A 19,853-nucleotide genomic window follows, 5' to 3' on the forward strand; every position below is an offset into this window, starting at 1 on the left:
TTATTTATTAAATATATCTAAGGTCATTGCTTGGAGTTTGTGGTGCAAAAGAAGACAGAGATCACCAATTGTGGGAATTTGAGTTGAATTTGAAAGGCTGCTATTTCATAATTGGGGAAGGGATTTGATCATTACATGAGCTGCAATTTCCAGCTAGAAGTCTGTATTTACTCTTGAGGACCAGAGTTGAGTTTTCAGGCCTGCTGCCTTTTGCTTCAGGAAGCCATTTAGAGGCCTGGCGGACAGATTTGAAGGGGTTGCAGTTCAACTTGCACTTGCAATGGTTAAGGCAAATACAGGTTCTGAATTTCAGTTTGCAAATTTTTTATTGTTGATGTAAAAGACTTGTAATCCGCTAAGGAATGTTATTGATAGAATTGCAATTGAACCTAAAACAATGGACATAGTTAGCATTTTGTCAATATTCAGCACTGTCATTCTTTTTCTTATATATATATATATTCAAATCCAAAGCATTAACACAAAAAAAGGATGTATATGATTTGCAATCTTCAGCATAGTCAGTGGGAATTGGAATTAAGTATGCTTGCCAAGTGTTTGAGAAAATACCTAATTACTGATTTGTAAAGAAATTTGGAGTCTGTTGAAGTTATAACCAGCTGAGGGTTACTACATCATAATTTAGTTTTGTAGAACACTGGTTAAAGATTTAAGTTACCTATTTGTACTGATCCACTCCCCACTCTCTTAGAACCTCAGAATCCTAACAAAAGAAACTATATTCCTTAGTCATTGTTGCAATTTATGATTTCCTTGATCAGTTAGAAACCTAGTAGATAAACTCGCCAATTGGCAAACTTCCCATTTGCTAACTCAAACTACTCAATCCTGTGACTTCTTCCTTTTGGTTTTCCGTTTTCTCCTTTAATGATCATCCACTTCTACGAACAAGCAAAGATGAAGTTTCTCAAACAAATATATCATCCAAGCTTTCTCTTTCTCTTCTTGTGGTCAGTGACATCTTTGATAGGAAAACATAAAAGTTCACAAACTCTTAATATTGCCAAAAGCAATGGGTTGATGTTCTCTTTTCTGCAAGGAACTAAGTTCGAGAACCAAGGCTTTAAGCAACCACTTGAACACACAGCCTTTTCAGCAGTTTGAGAGGTTAGCAAAGATAACAATTTGTTGTGAAAGAAGAAATGAAAAGCAAACCTTAGCCGAAAAGAAAGTAACGTGCTCTGGGCCAAGAAGGAGGCTAGCGAACATAAGCTTCTGCCAAAAAAGAAAAGACAAGAACAAAAACCTACCAAAGGTACACGAATGAACTTGAAACTTTGAAAAAAGACACTTGGGGATTTAAAATAACTTCATGATGGGCAATAAGCACAGAAAAGTTTAAAATAGGCTGAGTTAAAAGTGTGGCCAACAATTTCATAGTAGCATCACTAGCCAAACCAAAAGTATAAATGGAATTCAATTTAATTGGGAATAACTTGGGGAAAATTATTGTCTAGACTCTATCCACCGGGAGCACAAATCAATTTTTATGTTGCTTTTCTCAAAACTATAGTGGAGGTATCAAGGTGACAACCCCCAGCTGGGTCAAGGGGCGGCCACACAACCCTCCATGGTGCATGTTGTGATCCCTCCATCTACCTGCCTGTAAAAGTAAATTTTAAGAATGCAAATAACAAATGATAACAAAAAAATGAATGTAGACTAGGGTTATTGAAGTGAAATAACATATTTTATGTTGGGAGATCTTCATAAACTGTTAAAGTTTCTATTTTTCTCGTTTTGTTTTAATTTGAATTTTTTTAAGGATTAAATCTGATGACCGTTTTGTAGGGCAAGCCATCTCCATGCACATAGTTCACTGACTCGCACTCAAAGAGTACTTGGCAAGCCAAAATTTTCCAACTTGACAAAACTTGGCAACTTAATAAAAATTTGAAAAAGAAAATTATTGAGAATACAATGCTTCTAAGGCCAAGAATACAAAGTTTCTCAAGTGTTTAACCCACATTTTTGACATATCATGTGATGAGTCAAGTTATCAGACTCGCCAAGTTTTTGGTGAGTTTTTACAAACTTGGAAAAACTAAATGTAATAGTTCCACAAATTAACATTGTGACTACACAATGTTTAAAAGTACTCACAAGAACTCAGTGACTAGCCAGTTATTCACTATGCTTACAAATTATGCCCATAGAGTTCCTAGAAATGAGGAATGTGTTGGTAAACATCCCCAACATCCTACATACCTCCCCAAGAAAATAAAAAAATTGGCAGTGGGATAGGGTATTGTGTCCCCATCTTGCAAACTGGAGAGTCCTGGCAGTGATAAAGCCATTATTCAGGCGGGGGATGAGAAAGACAGTCCTGGGGATGCTGCCTCTGGCCCCAACAAAAGGACAAGAGCATATACCAGAAAGAAGGATCAGCCTGTTGCAAAAGAGATTCAAGACATAAAGAAGGCTGCTGCAAATATGGAGAAACTGGAGATTGAAGCTGTTGTGCTTCACAATAGTCTGGTCTAGTTTTCTCTTTAGCTCTGGCTTTTGTCTCTGCTTGCTATATTTTCTAGTTTCTTAGGTGTGTGTTGGTTCCTCTGGCTCGCCTTTTGTTGTTCTGTCAGTTTGTCATTTTTTGGTTGTTTGTTTAGTGGGGCTTAATGGATAATCTTTACTGCTTTTGATGTAAAGGGTTTCAGGGCCCCTTCAAAACCTGCTTTCACTTAATCAAAAGCTCACAATTGCCTGCAAACCATTTCCTGAGCAACTATTAATTCTCCTGAAATTCACTCTTGGTAATGCAGCTTAATCCCCAAAATACACAACCTTGATGATTAGTTTGATTTTTAACTTGCATAAATTTTATATGAGCTCTATTCTGATCATCAGATATGTATTACATGTGTTCTACTTTTTCATAACATTGGAATATCAAAAGATACATACAATTCAAAACAAATGACACATAATATCGTAATAAAATCCATATTGAATCAATGGACTCTTTACACTGCCAGTGACAAAAATGGCAGTAAAGCTCATGACCAGCTTGCCCATCATAGCTTGGATGCATTATACAATGTAATACATATAAATACCTATGAACCAAGATAAATACCTTCTTTGATTTTTGTGCAGAAAATTCTTCAAGCTTTTGATCAGTAGATGACAGGATCATAGAATTTGAAGGAAAAAACCCAGGCTTCAAACTGTTAGGCTTCCAAAGCCGAGCCACAATAATTACAGAAACCAGTGCAATCCCACCCACCAATGATGTATATAGAGCTTTCCATAATGACAAGGTAATCTAAAGGACAAACAACCAATTCTTCAATAATCTGAAAATAATGGGAATTCATTTTAATATGTTCTTCCACAAGAAATGCCAGTAAACAATTTGCAGGGTGTCTACCAATTATAAGGTTGTTCAAAGATCTCTCTGATTGCTTGTTAAAGTTGCCTATATCTAAACTGCAAGGAGGTAAAATATTTACTCAAACATAAAATAAGCACCTTACTCATAACAAGTCTGCGGGGCTCTAGAACAATCTTGGTCTGGAGCTGCTTCCCAGGGCAAGTATTTGGATCTTCATAATACATATCAAGCACATTTGCCAAATCCACCTGAGAATTACAAAGAGAACTGAGCTGTCGTGGGCCCATGGCAAATGATAATATTCTAATCCAACATTCATGGCATTTGATTGGTAAGGATGAAATAAACATAAAAGAATAGGACAAGCAATTAGTATAGGAGTAAAGCATTCAAGATATTTCAATGTTAGAAAATTTAAGAAGCATGTGCCCATAGAGAATGTAACCAGGTAGAGTATAAATTTTGTATAAACAGTGTAATTTAAAAATTGAAACTGATAATAGAAGATTCTTCTCAATTCTAGATTGGACCTATTTTCTGGATTAGAAAATAATTCTCAGGGGAAGCAAGAATTTTCACTTTTACTGTTTACACAATAAAGTGATAATCCTAGACTTACAATTGCTATAAGGTGGCTCTTTTTCTTAACACATGATATGACAAAAGGATGAAAAACCGAGTCAGCACACTAAAAAGGAGAATGCTCTACAACTCAGCACTCAAAGGGTTTTGTGGAGGTTTCATGCCTATGTGGAGCAGACATTGTAGACCTGGCTCTGGCAAGTTTGTCTCGCCATGTAGCTGGCCTATCTTCTTCAGTTATCAGTATTTTTTGTCCGCCGTCTCTCTGCTATTGTTTGTTGCCATTTAATCTTGTACTGAGATAGTACCCCACATTAATGGCAGGGCAATCTCCCAGCTTAGAGAATAGTAAATGCAATATTAATGCTGAAAATGTTGAGGAAGTTTGAACTTTGTCCCACTCTGCCGCCCTCACACTAACCAACACAGAAATCATTCAAAGAAGCTGTGCTGGAGAAAGCAATTTTTGTCCCTGATTCCGCCTTCTTCATTTCTAGGATCTCTTGTGAATTAGGGCTTGACATAGCCAAAGATGGTAAGCAGAGTTCTCCTTGCCCTAAATTATTTCAGTTTCTCCAAACTCTAAGAAGCTCAATGTAATGTGGTGAAAAGGAAAGGCTTATAAATGAGGCTACTTTTCTGGTAGATGTTTAAATAAAATGCCAACTCCAAAATTTCTCATTGACTAGTTTAGAAATGTGTGGCTTCAAAAATAAGAAATGCAAATTTTGTTTTGTAGATTAATTCAAAAGGGATTATTTCTCATTTCTTTCAAAGATTTTGCTATGCAAAAGATTGTTACAAGGAAACAAATTCTAGAATGTTGGAATTGCACTTTCAAAGCCCTTAAATGGTCTCTAAAAGCCATAAACAAGGAAATCTTGGCACTTTCATTCCCTAGATGAATTACATTGAAAAATATACTGCCTGTATTCTAATCTTTTATTCACCACATCTTGGCTTCCATTGAAAATGCAAAATGCTATTCAAGTGTATAATCCAAAAATCACTCTCATGCACCTCAACGCTAGCAGTTTTGGTTTCTTTGAACTCGGGCATGGATATTTTAGATAAAATAAAGATTATGTTGGAGGGTAACCAGCTCCTCTGTGAGGTGAAAGTTCACGGGGGCATCAATCCATGCTTCCTCTGTAGACGGGAAGGTCATATTTGCTGTAACCACACCATTCTCTCCAAAGGTGCTAATGGTTCCTCCCCTCCTAACCCTAGCCCTTTGGCATCTTCTATGAGTGACCCTCTTGGTATCCCTTCCTCTGTAGTTGTGAATCCCTCATTCATTGTCCGTGCCTTATAGTTCCCCCCTCCCTCTGTTTACCTAGAACCCATCTCTCTTGCCCCTAACGCAGTGATAAATCTGCTTGTAAGAAATGGAGCACCAATGTTAATAGTTGGAAAATCATTATGCAAACCATTGGTAAGAAAAAAGGCTAAGGATAACTGAAGAAAAGAATATAATCTTTAATGATTGATTATTTGATGCTGAAAATTTCTTGTGTGAATACCCCTGCAATCAAGAAATGAATGATGAATTGATTATGTGAAAACTATTGAGGAGAATGCATAATAAAAAAATAAAAAGCATGAGAATAAGATCTAAACTTAATCAGATGAGAAGTGAAGACAAGGGTTCAAAATTCTTCTTCAACCTCTTGAAAAGAAAACAATCCGAAGAAAGGACTGCCAAAATCTCAGATGGTAGACAAATGGTCCATGAACTGGAAGACATTAAAGGCATGTTTCTGCTATTCTGCAGTAATCTTTCTAAAGCTTAAGACAAAAGGTCCAATTGCATAGAAGCAAGAGATTTTTGTAGAAGCATACCTAGAAAAATTTCTAGTGAAGACTCGTCTGCCCTAGAAAAGGATATCTCTATGGGGGAAATTCAATATGCTATTAGAGCTCTGCAAAATGAAAAATCACCAAGGGAGGATGGACTCCCAGAAGAATTTTAGAAAGCCAACATAGAATGGATTAGTCAAGACCTGTTCGAAGTCTATAAGGAAGCAGGAAATGCAAGATCCTTGGGAAAAGATATTAACAAAGGCATTATATAATTGCTTTCAAAAGATGGTGATAAAGCCTTCTTGAAGAACCAGATGCCCATAATTCTCCTGAATGTTCCATACAAGATTTTAGTAAAGGTCCAGGCTAATAGATTGAGTGGTATCCTCCCCAGGTTTGTTAGAAACACTCAAATAGGTTTCATCAAAGGCAGATACGTTCTTCAAAACCTTATTACTATCTGGAAAGCCATGCACTGGGCTAGGAAAGACAATCAAGAAGCGGGCATATCCTGATTAGACTTTGAAAAAGCTTATGACAGAGTTGAATTGTCTTTCCTTACCATGACCATGCAAGCTTTTGGTTTCACTAACAGTTACTGCAAGTGTTAGAATCTGATAAGATTAATAACCCAGAAAACTAGTGCAAAGAATAAATATCTAAACTATGAATGCAAATGATACAAAATCAAAATAGCATCATAGAGTTAGTCTCCAAGAGAGTAATGCAAATGATGGAAGCAAAATAGCATTAAGAGGATGCAAAAACAAGAGATAAATACAAGCCAAGTAGCATGCTTATATAGGCTAGGAAGAGGGAGGAGGTGGCAACACCAACCAATGAGGAGCAACCATCTATCGGACTAAAGATAGCAAAGTATCTTCCCAAGATAGCTAATGGATGCTCACATGTAGGAAGGTGACACCTCACAACCATTCACCTAATAAGACATGCTTTATTAACCTAAGCGAAATTATTAAAAGTGTAGGAAAAACCTAGCAAAATAGGAAAAATAAAAAACTACACTAACACCCCCCCATAAGCGAAGCTTAGGTAGATGCTAACCTAGCAAAGCTCTGAAAGCAGGAAAATGGGTCTCGGCAACAATGCTTGATCAGGTACCCAATACAAGAAAAAGAACTAGATGAAGGAAACTAAGCCTCCAATCTAGGAAATGTCCCAAAGAGAGGAACAAAAAAAGAGCGTGAAGCTGCAAACACTGTCAGAAGAAACTGCTGGAACCCCCATTGAAATAGTGCATGACCAGGTAGAGAAGACAAAGTCTGAAGAGCTGATCAATCGAAGAGGTGACCTCCAAAGGTAGGAATGAATGAGTGTCTATATAGTAGATGAACCATCTCACCGAAATGCATAGGTGCCTAGCCACTGCATCCGCCTAGTACATAGAAACAAAAACTGAATACGTAGATCACTCAACCGAACCAAAGAAGCAATAGAGCCAACAGGTGAACCCCCCCATAATGTTGAACAGGGAGAGGGGTGACAGGAACACTGAAATGCAATGCCAAAAACATCTGCAAGAAGAAGAATCAGGAACACCAATAGTGCAATAGAAGTACAAGCACAGGATAAAGGGCGGTGTCACCGACACACTGCATGGGCTAATGTCGTGGAAGAAAAATTCACTTGACAAAGGTGGATGAGCACAAAATGGCAAAACATCATGACCCCCCATGGCACTTTATAACTGAGTGCGAGTACAAACAAACACAAGGTGTACAAGATCCCAGATATGCAAAAGCAGGCACTTTATCTCAGTGCGTTTACAGAAAAAGGAATGCAACAGAATAGAAGCATACAATGCTCAGAAGTCAGAAAGAAGAGTGAGCCAAAGGAACAAAAGAAGAGATTCCAGGACCTGTAGAATCCAAGTAATCCGCCAGAGTGTGAAAGTGCAAAACTCGAAGGAGAAAGAACCTGGAGTAGAATCTGGATAAAAGACCTCTGCAACTGAATAACTCATAGAACCAGCTTTCCAACAATATCTGGCGAGCCCAGAAAAGAGTCTGAATGAGCAAGATATGGCTCCCGGAAGGCAAAATAGAACATCTGGCTTTGACTGCCAAAACAGGCAACCAGACTGTAGCAAAAATCAAAAAAACTTGTACCATCATCTCCGTCTCAAAACCAACTTTCCGACGCATTTTTCGGATCAAAAAAATACGTCCGTATGCTCAAGTTACGGAAGAAAAACTGACAGGGCCTCCTCATGAAGAGCATATGCTAAAAGTGAAACTTGGGCACAATAATCAAGGAAACAAATAACACCACTGCGATCTACTCGAAAAATCATGCACTTTCAAAAAAAGAATTGCCTCGATACGAGGTCGTATGAGAAAGTTATGATCCTCTGAAGTTTCCAAAACGAGAACTGTGCACAGTCACGGCTGAGAATCTGCAATTTTTGAAGAATTCACGCATGAAAATCAAAAAACAACTCCACTAGTGGATAGAGCACAAAAAAATAGTCAAGTTCATAACAAGAATCATCAAAATCGGAGTCCGTATGAGCAAGAATGAGACATTTGAAAAGTGCGTTCAAATCTGCGACTGCCAATGGAGAGAGGTATGGCTATAGCTTTGCATGCTCGATTCTACAAAATATACAGCTTGCATGTAAAATCTAAAAGATACCCAGATGGTTTTTCGGGGCTGCGAACAAAACCCAAAAAGCGTTTTTCTTGTTGATGTACAGAAGATGTTGTTGTAGTGTAAATCAGACGCCTTTAACAATAAAAAATGGCTCCAAAAATTAAAAAATGACCCCAGCAACCAGAATATGACATGCAAATGCTGGATTAGCTTCCTAAGTCCATCAATGGCATGCTGGAACTTGCAAAACTGATTGAAAACTCCAAATATACAAGTTGGTTGTCAAATTTGAGATTGAAACCCCAGAGAAAAACCGTTTTTGTCAAAACTTTTCTGATTCTCAGGATCATCCAAAGATGCAAGAGAAGAGCATACTTCGTTTTTCAAAAAACTACAATAAAGTTTATTTGCCCCCCCCCCCCGAATCTCTCAAATAAGGAAACTAAAATCTATTCTTGCACATAGAAAAGCTCTGATACCATGTTAGAATTTGATAAGATTAATAACCCAGAAAACTAGTGCAAAGAATAAATATCTAAACTATGAATGCAAATGATACAAAATCAAAATAGCATCATAGAGTTAGTCTCCAAGAGAGTAATGCAAATGCTGGAAGCAAAATAGCATTAAGAGGATGCAAAAACAAGAGATATAAATACAGGCCAGGTAGCATGCTTATATAGGCTAGGAAGAGGGAGGAGGTGGCAACACCAACCAATGAGGAGCAACCATCTATCGGACTAAAGATAGCAAAGTATCTTCCCAAGATAGCTAATGGATGCTCACATGTAGGAAGGTGACACCTCACAACCATTCACCTAATATGACATGCTTTATTAACCTAAGCGAAATTATTAAAAGTGTAGGAAAAACCTAGCAAAATAGGAAAAATAAAAAACTACACTAACAGCAAGTGGATCCAAACTCTGATGAAACATGCAGAAGCACAAATTAAGACTAATGGTTCCTTGACTTAAAGTTTCAAATTGGAGAAATCCATTGCAGAAGCACGAATTAAGACTAATGGTTCCTTGACTGAAAGTTTCAAATTGGAGAGATCCATTAAACATGGGTGCCCATTAGTCCCCTCCCTATTTGTAATTGCGATGTTTTGCACTATCTTCTTAGGGACTCTCACCTCTCCCAAAAAGTGCAGGGCATTACTCCCCTAATCACGAAAATTTAATCAATTTGCAGTTTGCTGATGACAATGCACTCTTTGTGAATTTGCATGAAAACAATATGGACTTTCTCATGAAGAAAATGAATACCTTCTATTTGGCATCTGCTGCATTGTCCACATTCAAATCAATCATATTAAGTTGGAATGAAGATGCTCCTGCATGGTTTTCTAAATTTGGCATCTGCTAGGGAGGCCCCTCTAAAATTATAAGGTAGTTTGGCATTCCTTTTGTCATTACGCCTTTCTTACAAGAAATGTGAGAATAAATCAAAAATAAAATGATCAGCAAACTTAACAAATGGAATAAGAAACATTAATCTCTAGCTGGTGTTATCGGTAAAATAGTTGTTAACGTATGATTAATGTATCAAAAGGGGTAGACAGTTGGGTAGTCAGTTGGTCGCAACGGTTCATTGCAACCCTTTGGAACTTTATACCTTATGTACTTGTATCCGATCATCATCATTGTGAATGAAGGAGTATGCTGCCATTGTGTTTGAATACATGAATGTAAGCATTTACTGAGGTTAATAAAGAAGTCGGCGAGTTCTCTGCTATTGTGTTGGTATGTAGTTGTGTTGCATTAAACTACTTTCTTTGCTAGTTATTCTATACGTTTTAAACTTGTTATACAAAGCGATAAACATTTGGCATCATTGCCTTTAAAGAATTTGGGAGTGATCAAGTGGTAGATGGCGAAGGACACATAATGGGACAACCCATCAACACAGGGAGTAGCCATAATGAAGACAACACATTTTAGGAGTTGTTCAAAGGGGAAAGAGCACTGACACCAGACTTCATCTCATCGCTGCAAGTGTTAATAGAAATCCACATACAGAGGGAAGTTGCGGAGGAGCAAGTCCCCGAGAGCGTAGTGTGGCACTCTCTCAGAGTAAGCCCTGTTGTGGATCAGTTGATAAGTAGCCTCCCACAACTGTTTTTACAGACATTTGCTACAGAACTCACGTGAGGAGGTCAATGGAGAGAAAAGACACTAGCAAATTCTTTGAATCTTCGGGGAGAATAGGCGAAGGGAGATAGAGGAAAGGAATGAAAGCAGAAGACAACAAGGCAACCCTTCAAAGAGAAGGAATTTATGTCAAATTTGCTAAACAACGACAAAAATTGGAGAGAATATATAAACGAGTTTGAGACAATTCAAAGGGCTCGAAGACTCGATGAACAAGTCAAGTGTCAAAGACAACAGAGGAGACTTGTGGAGGGAAGGCCAAACGAAAGGTTGTCTGAAGGGAACTTGGTAGACACTAGAGCAAGTGGACAAAGCGGAGACAGAGTACGGTACGAAAGGAAGGTACCATACAGAAGTGGACGAAGTAAATGGTGAAGACATAAACCAAGACAAAATATTAGAAGATATTAAAAGCCAGTAGAACTCGCACACCAAGGGAGGAGGCACATGAGGTTTTAGGAGGAAAAGAAGAGGCCAAGGACAGTGGTGCAAGGAATAACAGTAGAGCCACATGTAGGAGGAACACAAGGGCATAGTAACCAAAGTGACCGATCTGGCACCAATACATTCATTTCCGAAAACCACACTACACCAGCGGTAACGAAAACTGTACTCATGTCTCACAAATAGAAATCACCAAAATTCACAAGCAACGGGATGGAAGACCCTGTGTACCATTGTAGAATTTGTGAAACCATCTGGTCTACCAAAGAGTTGACAAACCAAGATGAGTTGACCAAGCAATTTCCAGCCACGTTGAGGGGAGTGGCAATAGATTGGTACTCACATGTGGATACAACCAAAGTCACCTCATGGACACTTTTTTAGGAGTTTCAAACAAAGTTCCGACTACTATGAGATGATAATGAAATCGTGGCAGAAATTTACAGTACCAAATAAGCAAGGATAAGACCATCAAAGCGCAAAATCAAAGGTTGAAGGAATTGTTTGGTAAATGGACAACCAACCAGCAAATGACCTAAAGAAGCGATGGTTCATTAAAGGGTTAAGACCCTCACTCGAGAAGAAAATGAAAATTGTGCCCCCTTCATCATACGCAAATGTGTACAATAGAGCAATGGACCTATAAAGCGAGAGCAATATGACTAAAAAGAAGCACGGGTCATCACCTGAGGATGACAATTCCTCTGCACATAGTACTGGCAAGGAATCGAGTAAGAAAGTACAAGCCCTCCAAAGGGACATGCTAAGAATGATGCGAGAATTCAAGTCCATGAAGGCCAATATGAGTTAGAATGAGGACGAAGATCTATAGGGTACTGAGTGTATGGAAGAGGGCCACACCAAGGGGGCATGCCCGAAGAAAACTTTATGCGACATTTACCAGATAATGGATCAGTCCACTAGGAATGCCCATATAATATGAAGACATGGGGCCAACGAGTGTCGTTCACCCAAGAGTACTCTACATCAAAAATAGCTGCCAACCCTCACGCAAATAACACCACAATGTTGTTTAGCGGCTTCCAAAACAATAGGCTCAGAGGAAGGAACAATAACAATAACAATAATAGCTAGAGCCACATCCAATACAATGCAAAGGGAAGGCCAATGATGCAAAGTCGCACATGTAGCCAGGGGGGACATTTTGCTCGTGATTGCCCAAGTGAAGAAACCCCTCAATTCTTGCGCAAATGGTGCGGAACTGGAGACCATGAGGATGCAAATTGTCCAAAGTCTAGTGTCAACTTGTTGAATATTGAAAAGATGAGCACAAAGGAGGTATTGGCAATCACCCGTGCGCACACAAAGAAAGCCATGTACCTTGATCCTTGTACGGAGAAGCCAAAAGTATGGGAGGCTAAGGCCGATATAGAAAATGAAATGATGGCTGAAAGGAGGGAGACACGAAATGGCAAAGCACCTCGCTACAGATGGAGGCTAAGCAAAACATTTTGTGACAAATGATGCGGATAGAGGTTTCGATCAAACTCAAAGACCTCTTGGAAACAATGCCACAATTGCACACAGCCATTCTAAATGCCAAACCGGTTCCAAACTATACGAAACACCATGCATAACGCACAGAGGCATCCACTGACACTTCTGTAGATTCAATGTTGTTAGCCGTCAACAATGGGAGACATGCAGCGGTGGTAGAAATGGACACTCTCGACACCATTCTGACAGACACCATCGTAGGTGGAGGGTTTGGCATTAATGTGCTTCCTCAAGAGACATGGAAGAAGTTAGGGAAACCTAAACTGTGGCCACCAACCTTCCACTTGGTGGGCACAAACCAATATGACATCAAGTTGATTGGGATGCTAATGGTGTAGAGAGTAATGATCGGTACTTGATAATGATCAATACTTAGTCATTATAGTGATTCCACTAAAGAGGAAGGACTATGGCGCAATTGTATTTAGTCATTGTATGGATCTGATAATTGGAGCTAGTTTGTCGAACAAAGCACCTTATAGATTGGCACCTACCAAGAATGAAGAACTTAACAGACAAGTGCAAGAATTGTTGCAGAAATGTTTGATCAGAGAAAGTTTGAGTCCATGTGTTGTACCTGTTGTATTGGCACCTAAGAAGAATGGTGAGTGGAGAATGTGTACTAATTCCAGAGCTATTAACAAGATAACAGTGAAGTATAGGTTTCCTATGCCAAGGATGGATGACATAATGGATTGTTTGAGTGGAGCGAGATATTTTACTAAGATTGATTTGAAAAGTGGATATCATTAGATCAAAATCAGAGAAGGTGATGAGTGGAAGACTGCTTTTAAGACAAAGGAAGTTTTGTATGAATGGTTGGTTATGCCCTTTGGTTTGACTAATGCACCTGGTACTTTCATGAGATTGATGAATTAAGTCTTAAAGAAATTCTTGGGTAAGTTTGCGATTGTTTATTTGGATGATATTCAGTAAGACTAAGGAAGAACATCTTGAGCATATTAGGCAAGTGTTACAAAGATTGAAAGAGGAGAAGTTGTTGGTTAATTTGAAAAAGTGTTCATTAATGAAGGGGGAGATTGTTTATTTGGGATTTGTGATTTCAGCTGATGGTTTGAAGATGGATTCTGAGAAGGTAAAAGAAATTCGTGAGTGGCCTACACCTAAGAAAGTGAGTGAGGTAAATAATTTCATGGTTTAGCTAGTTTCAATAGAAAGTTCATTAAGAATTTCAATTTGGCTTGTAATGCCATGATTGAGACAATGAGAGAAGATAAAAAGGATTTCAAGTGGACACACGGAGATGATGAGAGTTTTGAGACTTTGAAACAAAAAGTTGTTGCATTACCTGTGTTGGCTTTACGTAATTTCAATAAAGTATTTCAAGTTGAGTGTGATGCAACTAGTAGAGTGACTAGAGTTGTGTTAAGTCAGGATGATAAACATGTTGCTTTCTTTAGTGAGAAATTGAATGATATGCTAAGAGGAGAAATTGTTGGTTAATTTGAAAAAGTGTTCAGTCATGAAGGAGGAGATTGTTTATTTGAGATTTGTGATTTCAGCTGAAGGTTTGAAGATGGATCTTGAGAAGGTAAAAGAAATTCTTGAGTGGCCTACACCTAAGAAAGTGAGTGAGGTAAATCATTTCATGGTTTAGCTAGTTTCAATAGAAAGTTCATTAAGAATTTCAATTCGGCTTGTAATGCTATGATTGCGACAATGAGAGGAGATAAAAAGGATTTCAAGTGGACACACGGAGATGATGAGAGTTTTGAGACTTTGAAACAAAAAGTTGTTGAATTACCTGTGTTGGCTTTACCTAATTTCAATAAAGTATTTCAAGTTGAGTGTGATGCAAGTAGTAGAGCGACTAGAGTTGTGTTAAGTCAGGATGATAAACATGTTGCTTTCTTTAGTGAGAAATTGAATGATGCTAAGAAGAAGTATTTTGTGTATGATCAAGAGTTTTATGCTATTGTTCAAGTTTTGAAGAAGTGGACACATTATTTGATTCCTAAGAAGTTTGTGTTGTATACTGATCATAAGACTTTACAGTATTTGGGAAGTCAACATAAGTTGAATTAAAGACATATGAAATGGGTTGACTACTTACAGAATTTCACATTTGAGATTAAGCATAAAAGTGGAGTATCTAACCGAGTTGCAGATGCATTGAGCAGAAGAAGATCTTTGTTAACCAAGATGGAAGTTTAAGTTCTTGGCTTTGATGAGATGAAGGTTTGTATGAGATTGACCCTGATTTTTCTAACACGTGGAGAGAGTGCAGAGCATCGAATCTTTCAGATCAACCGAATAAGTATGAAGATTATTTTATTCAATAAGGTATGTTGTTCAAAGGTATTTAGTTGTGTATACCAAGAGGATCTAGAGTTAATTTGATTAAGAAGAAACATAGTGGTGGATTGGCTAGACATTTTGGTATTGATAAGACACTGGATTTGCTTAAGGAAAAGTATTATTGGCCACAGTTGTCCAAGGATGTTCTGAAGTTTGTAAGGAGTTGTTAAGTTTATCAAGTTGCAAAAGAAGTAAGCTAGAATACTAAATTGTATACACCTATTTCAGTACCTGAGAAACCCTGGCATGATATCCGTATGGATTTTGTTCTTGCTGACATGATTTAGTGTTTGTTATTGTTGATAGATTTTTTAAGATGGCACACTTCATACCATGTAAAAGGGCATCCGATGCAGTGTATGTTGCAAAGCTTTTCTTTAAAGAGATTGTTAGATTGCATGGATTACTGACGAGCATTGTATCTGATAGAGATAGTAAGTTTATTGGTTATTTATGGAAGACATTATGGAGGAAGTTGGATAGCAAGTTGAAGTTCAGTTCTACATTTCATCCACAAACTGATGGACAAACAAAAGTTGTGAATAGAAGCTTGGGTAATTTGTTGAGATGTTTAGTTGGGGATAAAACAAGTAACTAAGATTTAGTATTGACACAAGCAGAGTTTGCATATAATAATTCTATGAATATAAGTACTAGGAAAACATCTTTTGAGATTGTTACTAGAATGTAGCCTAGAGGTATATCAGATTTGAGGGATATTGTTGGAGAGGAGAAGAGAAGTGTTGAAGGTGATAAATTTGTTGAATTCATGAAGTTTTTGCATGAGGAAATGAAACTTAAGTTCGAACAGAATAATCAGAAATATAAGGAGAATGCAAATAAGTCTAACATGAGATTTTTGTAGTTGGTGATGAGGTGATGTTTCATTTGAAGAAGGGTAGATTTCCTGTTGGTATGTATAGTAAATGAAGAAATTCGGTCCTTGCAAAATCTTGAGAAAATTCGACAATGGTAATGCTTATAAAGTTGAGTTACCTAATGACATGGATATATCTCCTATATTCAATGTTGTTGATTTGTACAAGTATCATGAATCTGATGATGAGTTGACAGTACCGAGTGATTATCCTAAGAAACAGACTGAAGAGATAGAGCAAATTTTGGATCAAAGAGTTGGTAAGAGTACAAGAGGAAAGGATTACTTCGAGTATTTGGTAAAGTGGAAGGACAGGCCATGTAATGACTCCAATTTTAGTAGGTTCCTGCAATTAGCTAGGTCAGTTCACCATCGCAACCCTCGTGAGCTGACAGTAGGATTTAAGGGTGTCAAATGTGTAGTTATAGACTTTCCAGCAGCCCATGGTGTGTTTTGGCTCCATTTGAGGGACTTACTATTTACAGTAAGTCACTTTGTTGGTTTCGATGAGCTCAGTTGAGTTAGAGGAGTTGGATGATGCTCTCAATTTTTATTTCAAGCTTCCGATTTGAGCTCCAAGAATCTTGGAGGGAGCATCTATTTATAGTAAGTCACCCCATCAGGTTCATTCATCATCTTTCATCATCAGGATCACTTTGGTGTTGTTAGATTTTGATTTTGATACTTCTTCAGTTGTTTTCGCAAGACAGGTGAATTATGATTATTATAATATTATTCATCTAAATACGCTAAGGTTGTTATTTTTGTTGGTGTTGTTTGTTGGTCACCTCAGAATCATAGCTCGTTGGAATCAGGACAAAAAGTTTTAAATCGTGGGAACAAGAAACAGTGGCCTTACGTGTCAGAATATTAAGTTATGGTGGAAAAGGTCATTTTCAAAGCCAAGAGCAATTAATAAATTAAAATTATAATGGCACTTTATTATATTTTAATGTTGTGTGTGGGAAGCTTCTTAAGTGAAGTTCATTTGGGAAACTTTGTGCCATTTGAAGATTATAAATATGAGCCCATTTGATGAGTAAAGCATCTGATTATTTGTTTACCTCTTTGCTTGTTGTCTTTGTGACAATTCTGAGTCTGTGGTTTTGTGCCCTTGCTGAAGTATAAAGGTAAGATTCTGAGTTTATCTTGCAATTTGCTGCTGAGGTAAAGCAAATTGTAATTGCTTCTCTACTATATCTATTGTTATTGAGAAGTTGATTGAAATGCTGAAGACTAGATTTGGAAAACGAATTGAAGGCTGAATTATTAATTTTATGCTTCTACGTCCTAGCTGGGAGTTCAATCTGAGTATTAGAGGGTTGTCATTTCACTATAGGGTAGCAATTTATCAATTGCAGGGTCATGTTCATCTAAGGAGGGTTTGTGTGACATTTTTGAAAGGTCGTGTTACAATTTTCAAGAGCTGTGTTCAATTTATATGGCCTACGATATATATTAATGGGGCTGTTGTAGATTCACGTTGGACTACAAATTAAAAGTCAAAGCCAATCAATATTTCCAAGTTCTTGGCATTTTAATATATTATTGCCGCTACTGTTTGTTTGAAACATTCATTGTAATGAATTAAAGCTGGAGAAAATCCTTTGTCTTTCATAATTATATAATTGCACAATTCATAGGACAGAATTATGAATTAATGTTGGTATTCATACAAACTTCTTAGTATTAAATTGATCCAAAATTATAAGTGCCCAATTGCATTCTCTAGTGTAATTTTGAAAATTAGATTATCAAATTTGCAACAATAACAGTAAAGACTGCCAAATGTTAGACTATTGATTAGCAAAGGAAAATTGATGATTGTTAAGGATATAGCCAACTGGGGTTATTACAGGTTAGTTGAAGATGCTACGGGGATTTCTCAATCTGAGTTGGATTCAGCTCAGGTTCTAACACACTCCTGATTCAGGAGAATCATTTCTTTCAACCTCGGTTGTCTAATGCAAGAGCATCTTGGGTTGCATTGTTATCCTACTCGGTAGATGCATGCTTGGTTACCTCTATGAACTTGTTCAGTGACTTCGTTGTTGATTGGCTCGGTGGATGTGATTTTATCTTCTTTCACCGAGTGGCTTGGGTTCTTCTTTCACCGTGTGATTTTGTTTTCGTGTTCACCAAGTGCCTCGGTGACTCTTTGTTGTTGTTCAGTCATGTCTTGTTCTTCTTTCATCGAGTTGTATGTTTGGTTCTTATTTGAGAGCTGACTCCTGAATTTAATTTGTGGTCACGATTTAATGTATTCAATTGATCATGGGGATGCGCGTAGACCGTTATGTGGTCAGCCTTCTCCATATGATGATCTAGAATCTTTTGTAAGACATTTTGGTAAGTATAAATATAGGATCTTGGTCCAGGTTTAAAAGAGGTAGCACGCTGAGTAGGAACGAGGGTTGGAAGTGAAAATCTAAAAAGATTTGAGATCTCGCATGCTGGAAGAAATTTTATGTGTATTTGAAACTCTGTATTGATCGTAACCCGAAAGGCCTCACAGTCAAGCATGTGTAATAAAAATCGGTTGAATTAATGAAAGATTGTTGTTCCTCTCTCCTTTCTAGCATTGTCGCTTCGTCATTGGCTTCCGTTGTGTTAACTCTACAACGTTGGTTGATTGCTAGGTGTGCCTTTGGCTCAAGTTATTGTTACATCCCAAATTTTGTCACTTAAAATAATCATGAAGCCGTATACATTTCATGTGACTGGCACTCAGTTAGTTAAAATCAGTTGAATGTTATGATCATGGGAAATGGAAAATTTTGTTGATTGTTTGATTCACATGAAGATGACTTGTTAGTTAGTTACAAATTAGTTGAAAATGATTATTATTATTTATTTTCTCAAGACGTTATAAAAATAGTGTCATTGGTATTGGTGGTTAGTCACGATAATTATGAAGTACTTTCAATTATAATTGAGATATATGTTATTATCGTGGAAATACTCTTTTTGGATGCAAGAGAAGACAAAGGGGGGAAGCATTGCTAAACGAGATTTAAGGAATGGGGCACCAAAAAGGTCCATTGGCAAACCATCAGGTATGGGATCTAACTATCTTGGCAAAGGATTTAACAGCGAGACAACACAAAGTATGCCTTGCACAATTATGAGCTACCCAATCAATCCTTAATGCAAGAGAAACATTAAACATTTAATAGCTTAAAAGAATTTGTTACCTTCTTTTTATCTTGAGACTATTGAGTGGTCGTCAGAATGTGACTATGTATTGACATCATGTTATTTAGTTTTTTGCTAACATGTATAATTGCACCTACATATATATATGCTTGTGTGCACAATCAATATATGGTAAAAGGAAATATATGTGCTTCCAAAATTGCACACGCATATATATATATATAGGCATTACCAAATAGCATGATGCCATTATATATTGGTTATATATATCTTGAGAAATGTAATCTCTAAGTCTTTAATTGGCTCCATGTCATTGAGTGAATGCCACCTTTATATCAGCATTATTCCTTTTGAATTTTATAAGATTTGAAGAGTTTATTGTGATCAATGATGGCCATGCACGACACTCCTTTCTTGTAACTGATGGAGCATGTGAGAGGTCAATTTTACACTCCCCGTTGCCAAGGAAAGGCTCTCTTAATTTTCATTTTCTTTCGCACTTGATTTCTCTGAGTTAGCGAGCAAGAAATCTTTCCCACTACTACAACTCCTTTCGGAGACTCATTACCATACCTGTTACATATCACAATACCACAACTGTAGGATCAGTCACGACATTGTCAATAGTACAAGGAGCTCTTTTTCATGCTAAAGTTTATGTTGTCAAACCACGACAACTGATCATAAACATCATTCTCAGGTCATGCAATCATTTACTCAAGCTTCTTTTTATGTATTTCTCTGTCTTTTCTGATTGTTTCAAGATGATTTTCCACGATGGAAATGAATGATTGTAGTGATAATGTACATCCACAATCATGGATAAGCATGCTGGCTGTAACCAAAGGCTTAAACTACTTCATCTTATTATATTTTTTTTATTCATGCATATCGGGTGATCCACAATCATGGATAAGCATGTTGGTCGTAACCAAAGGCTTAAAGTGTATTAATTCTGAAAACATATGAACTACTTCATCTTCTTTTTTTTTTTTTATTCATGCATATTGGGTGCTATCATTTATACACA

At 37.4% G+C, this 19,853-nt stretch overlaps 1 protein-coding gene across 2 annotated transcripts in view; it reads right to left on the reverse strand.

The window, feature by feature from the left end:
• LOC149549843 (deneddylase) overlaps nt 1–19,853 on the reverse strand; it is a 133,526-nt gene that overhangs the window by 61,665 nt on the left and 52,008 nt on the right. For both annotated transcript variants that reach the window (XM_089793068.1, XM_089793069.1), the window contains exons 4-5: nt 3,493–3,603; nt 3,098–3,286 (exon numbers count right to left, since the gene is read on the reverse strand). In XM_089793068.1, the coding sequence (XP_089649194.1) occupies nt 3,098–3,286; nt 3,493–3,603 (300 nt within the window). The remainder of the gene's footprint in view (nt 1–3,097; nt 3,287–3,492; nt 3,604–19,853) is intronic.

This window comes from Cupressus sempervirens, chromosome 7 (genome assembly GCF_028749045.1).
Source record: "Cupressus sempervirens isolate cs-2001-9-10 chromosome 7, ASM2874904v1, whole genome shotgun sequence".
Lineage (NCBI taxonomy): Eukaryota > Viridiplantae > Streptophyta > Pinopsida > Cupressales > Cupressaceae > Cupressus > Cupressus sempervirens.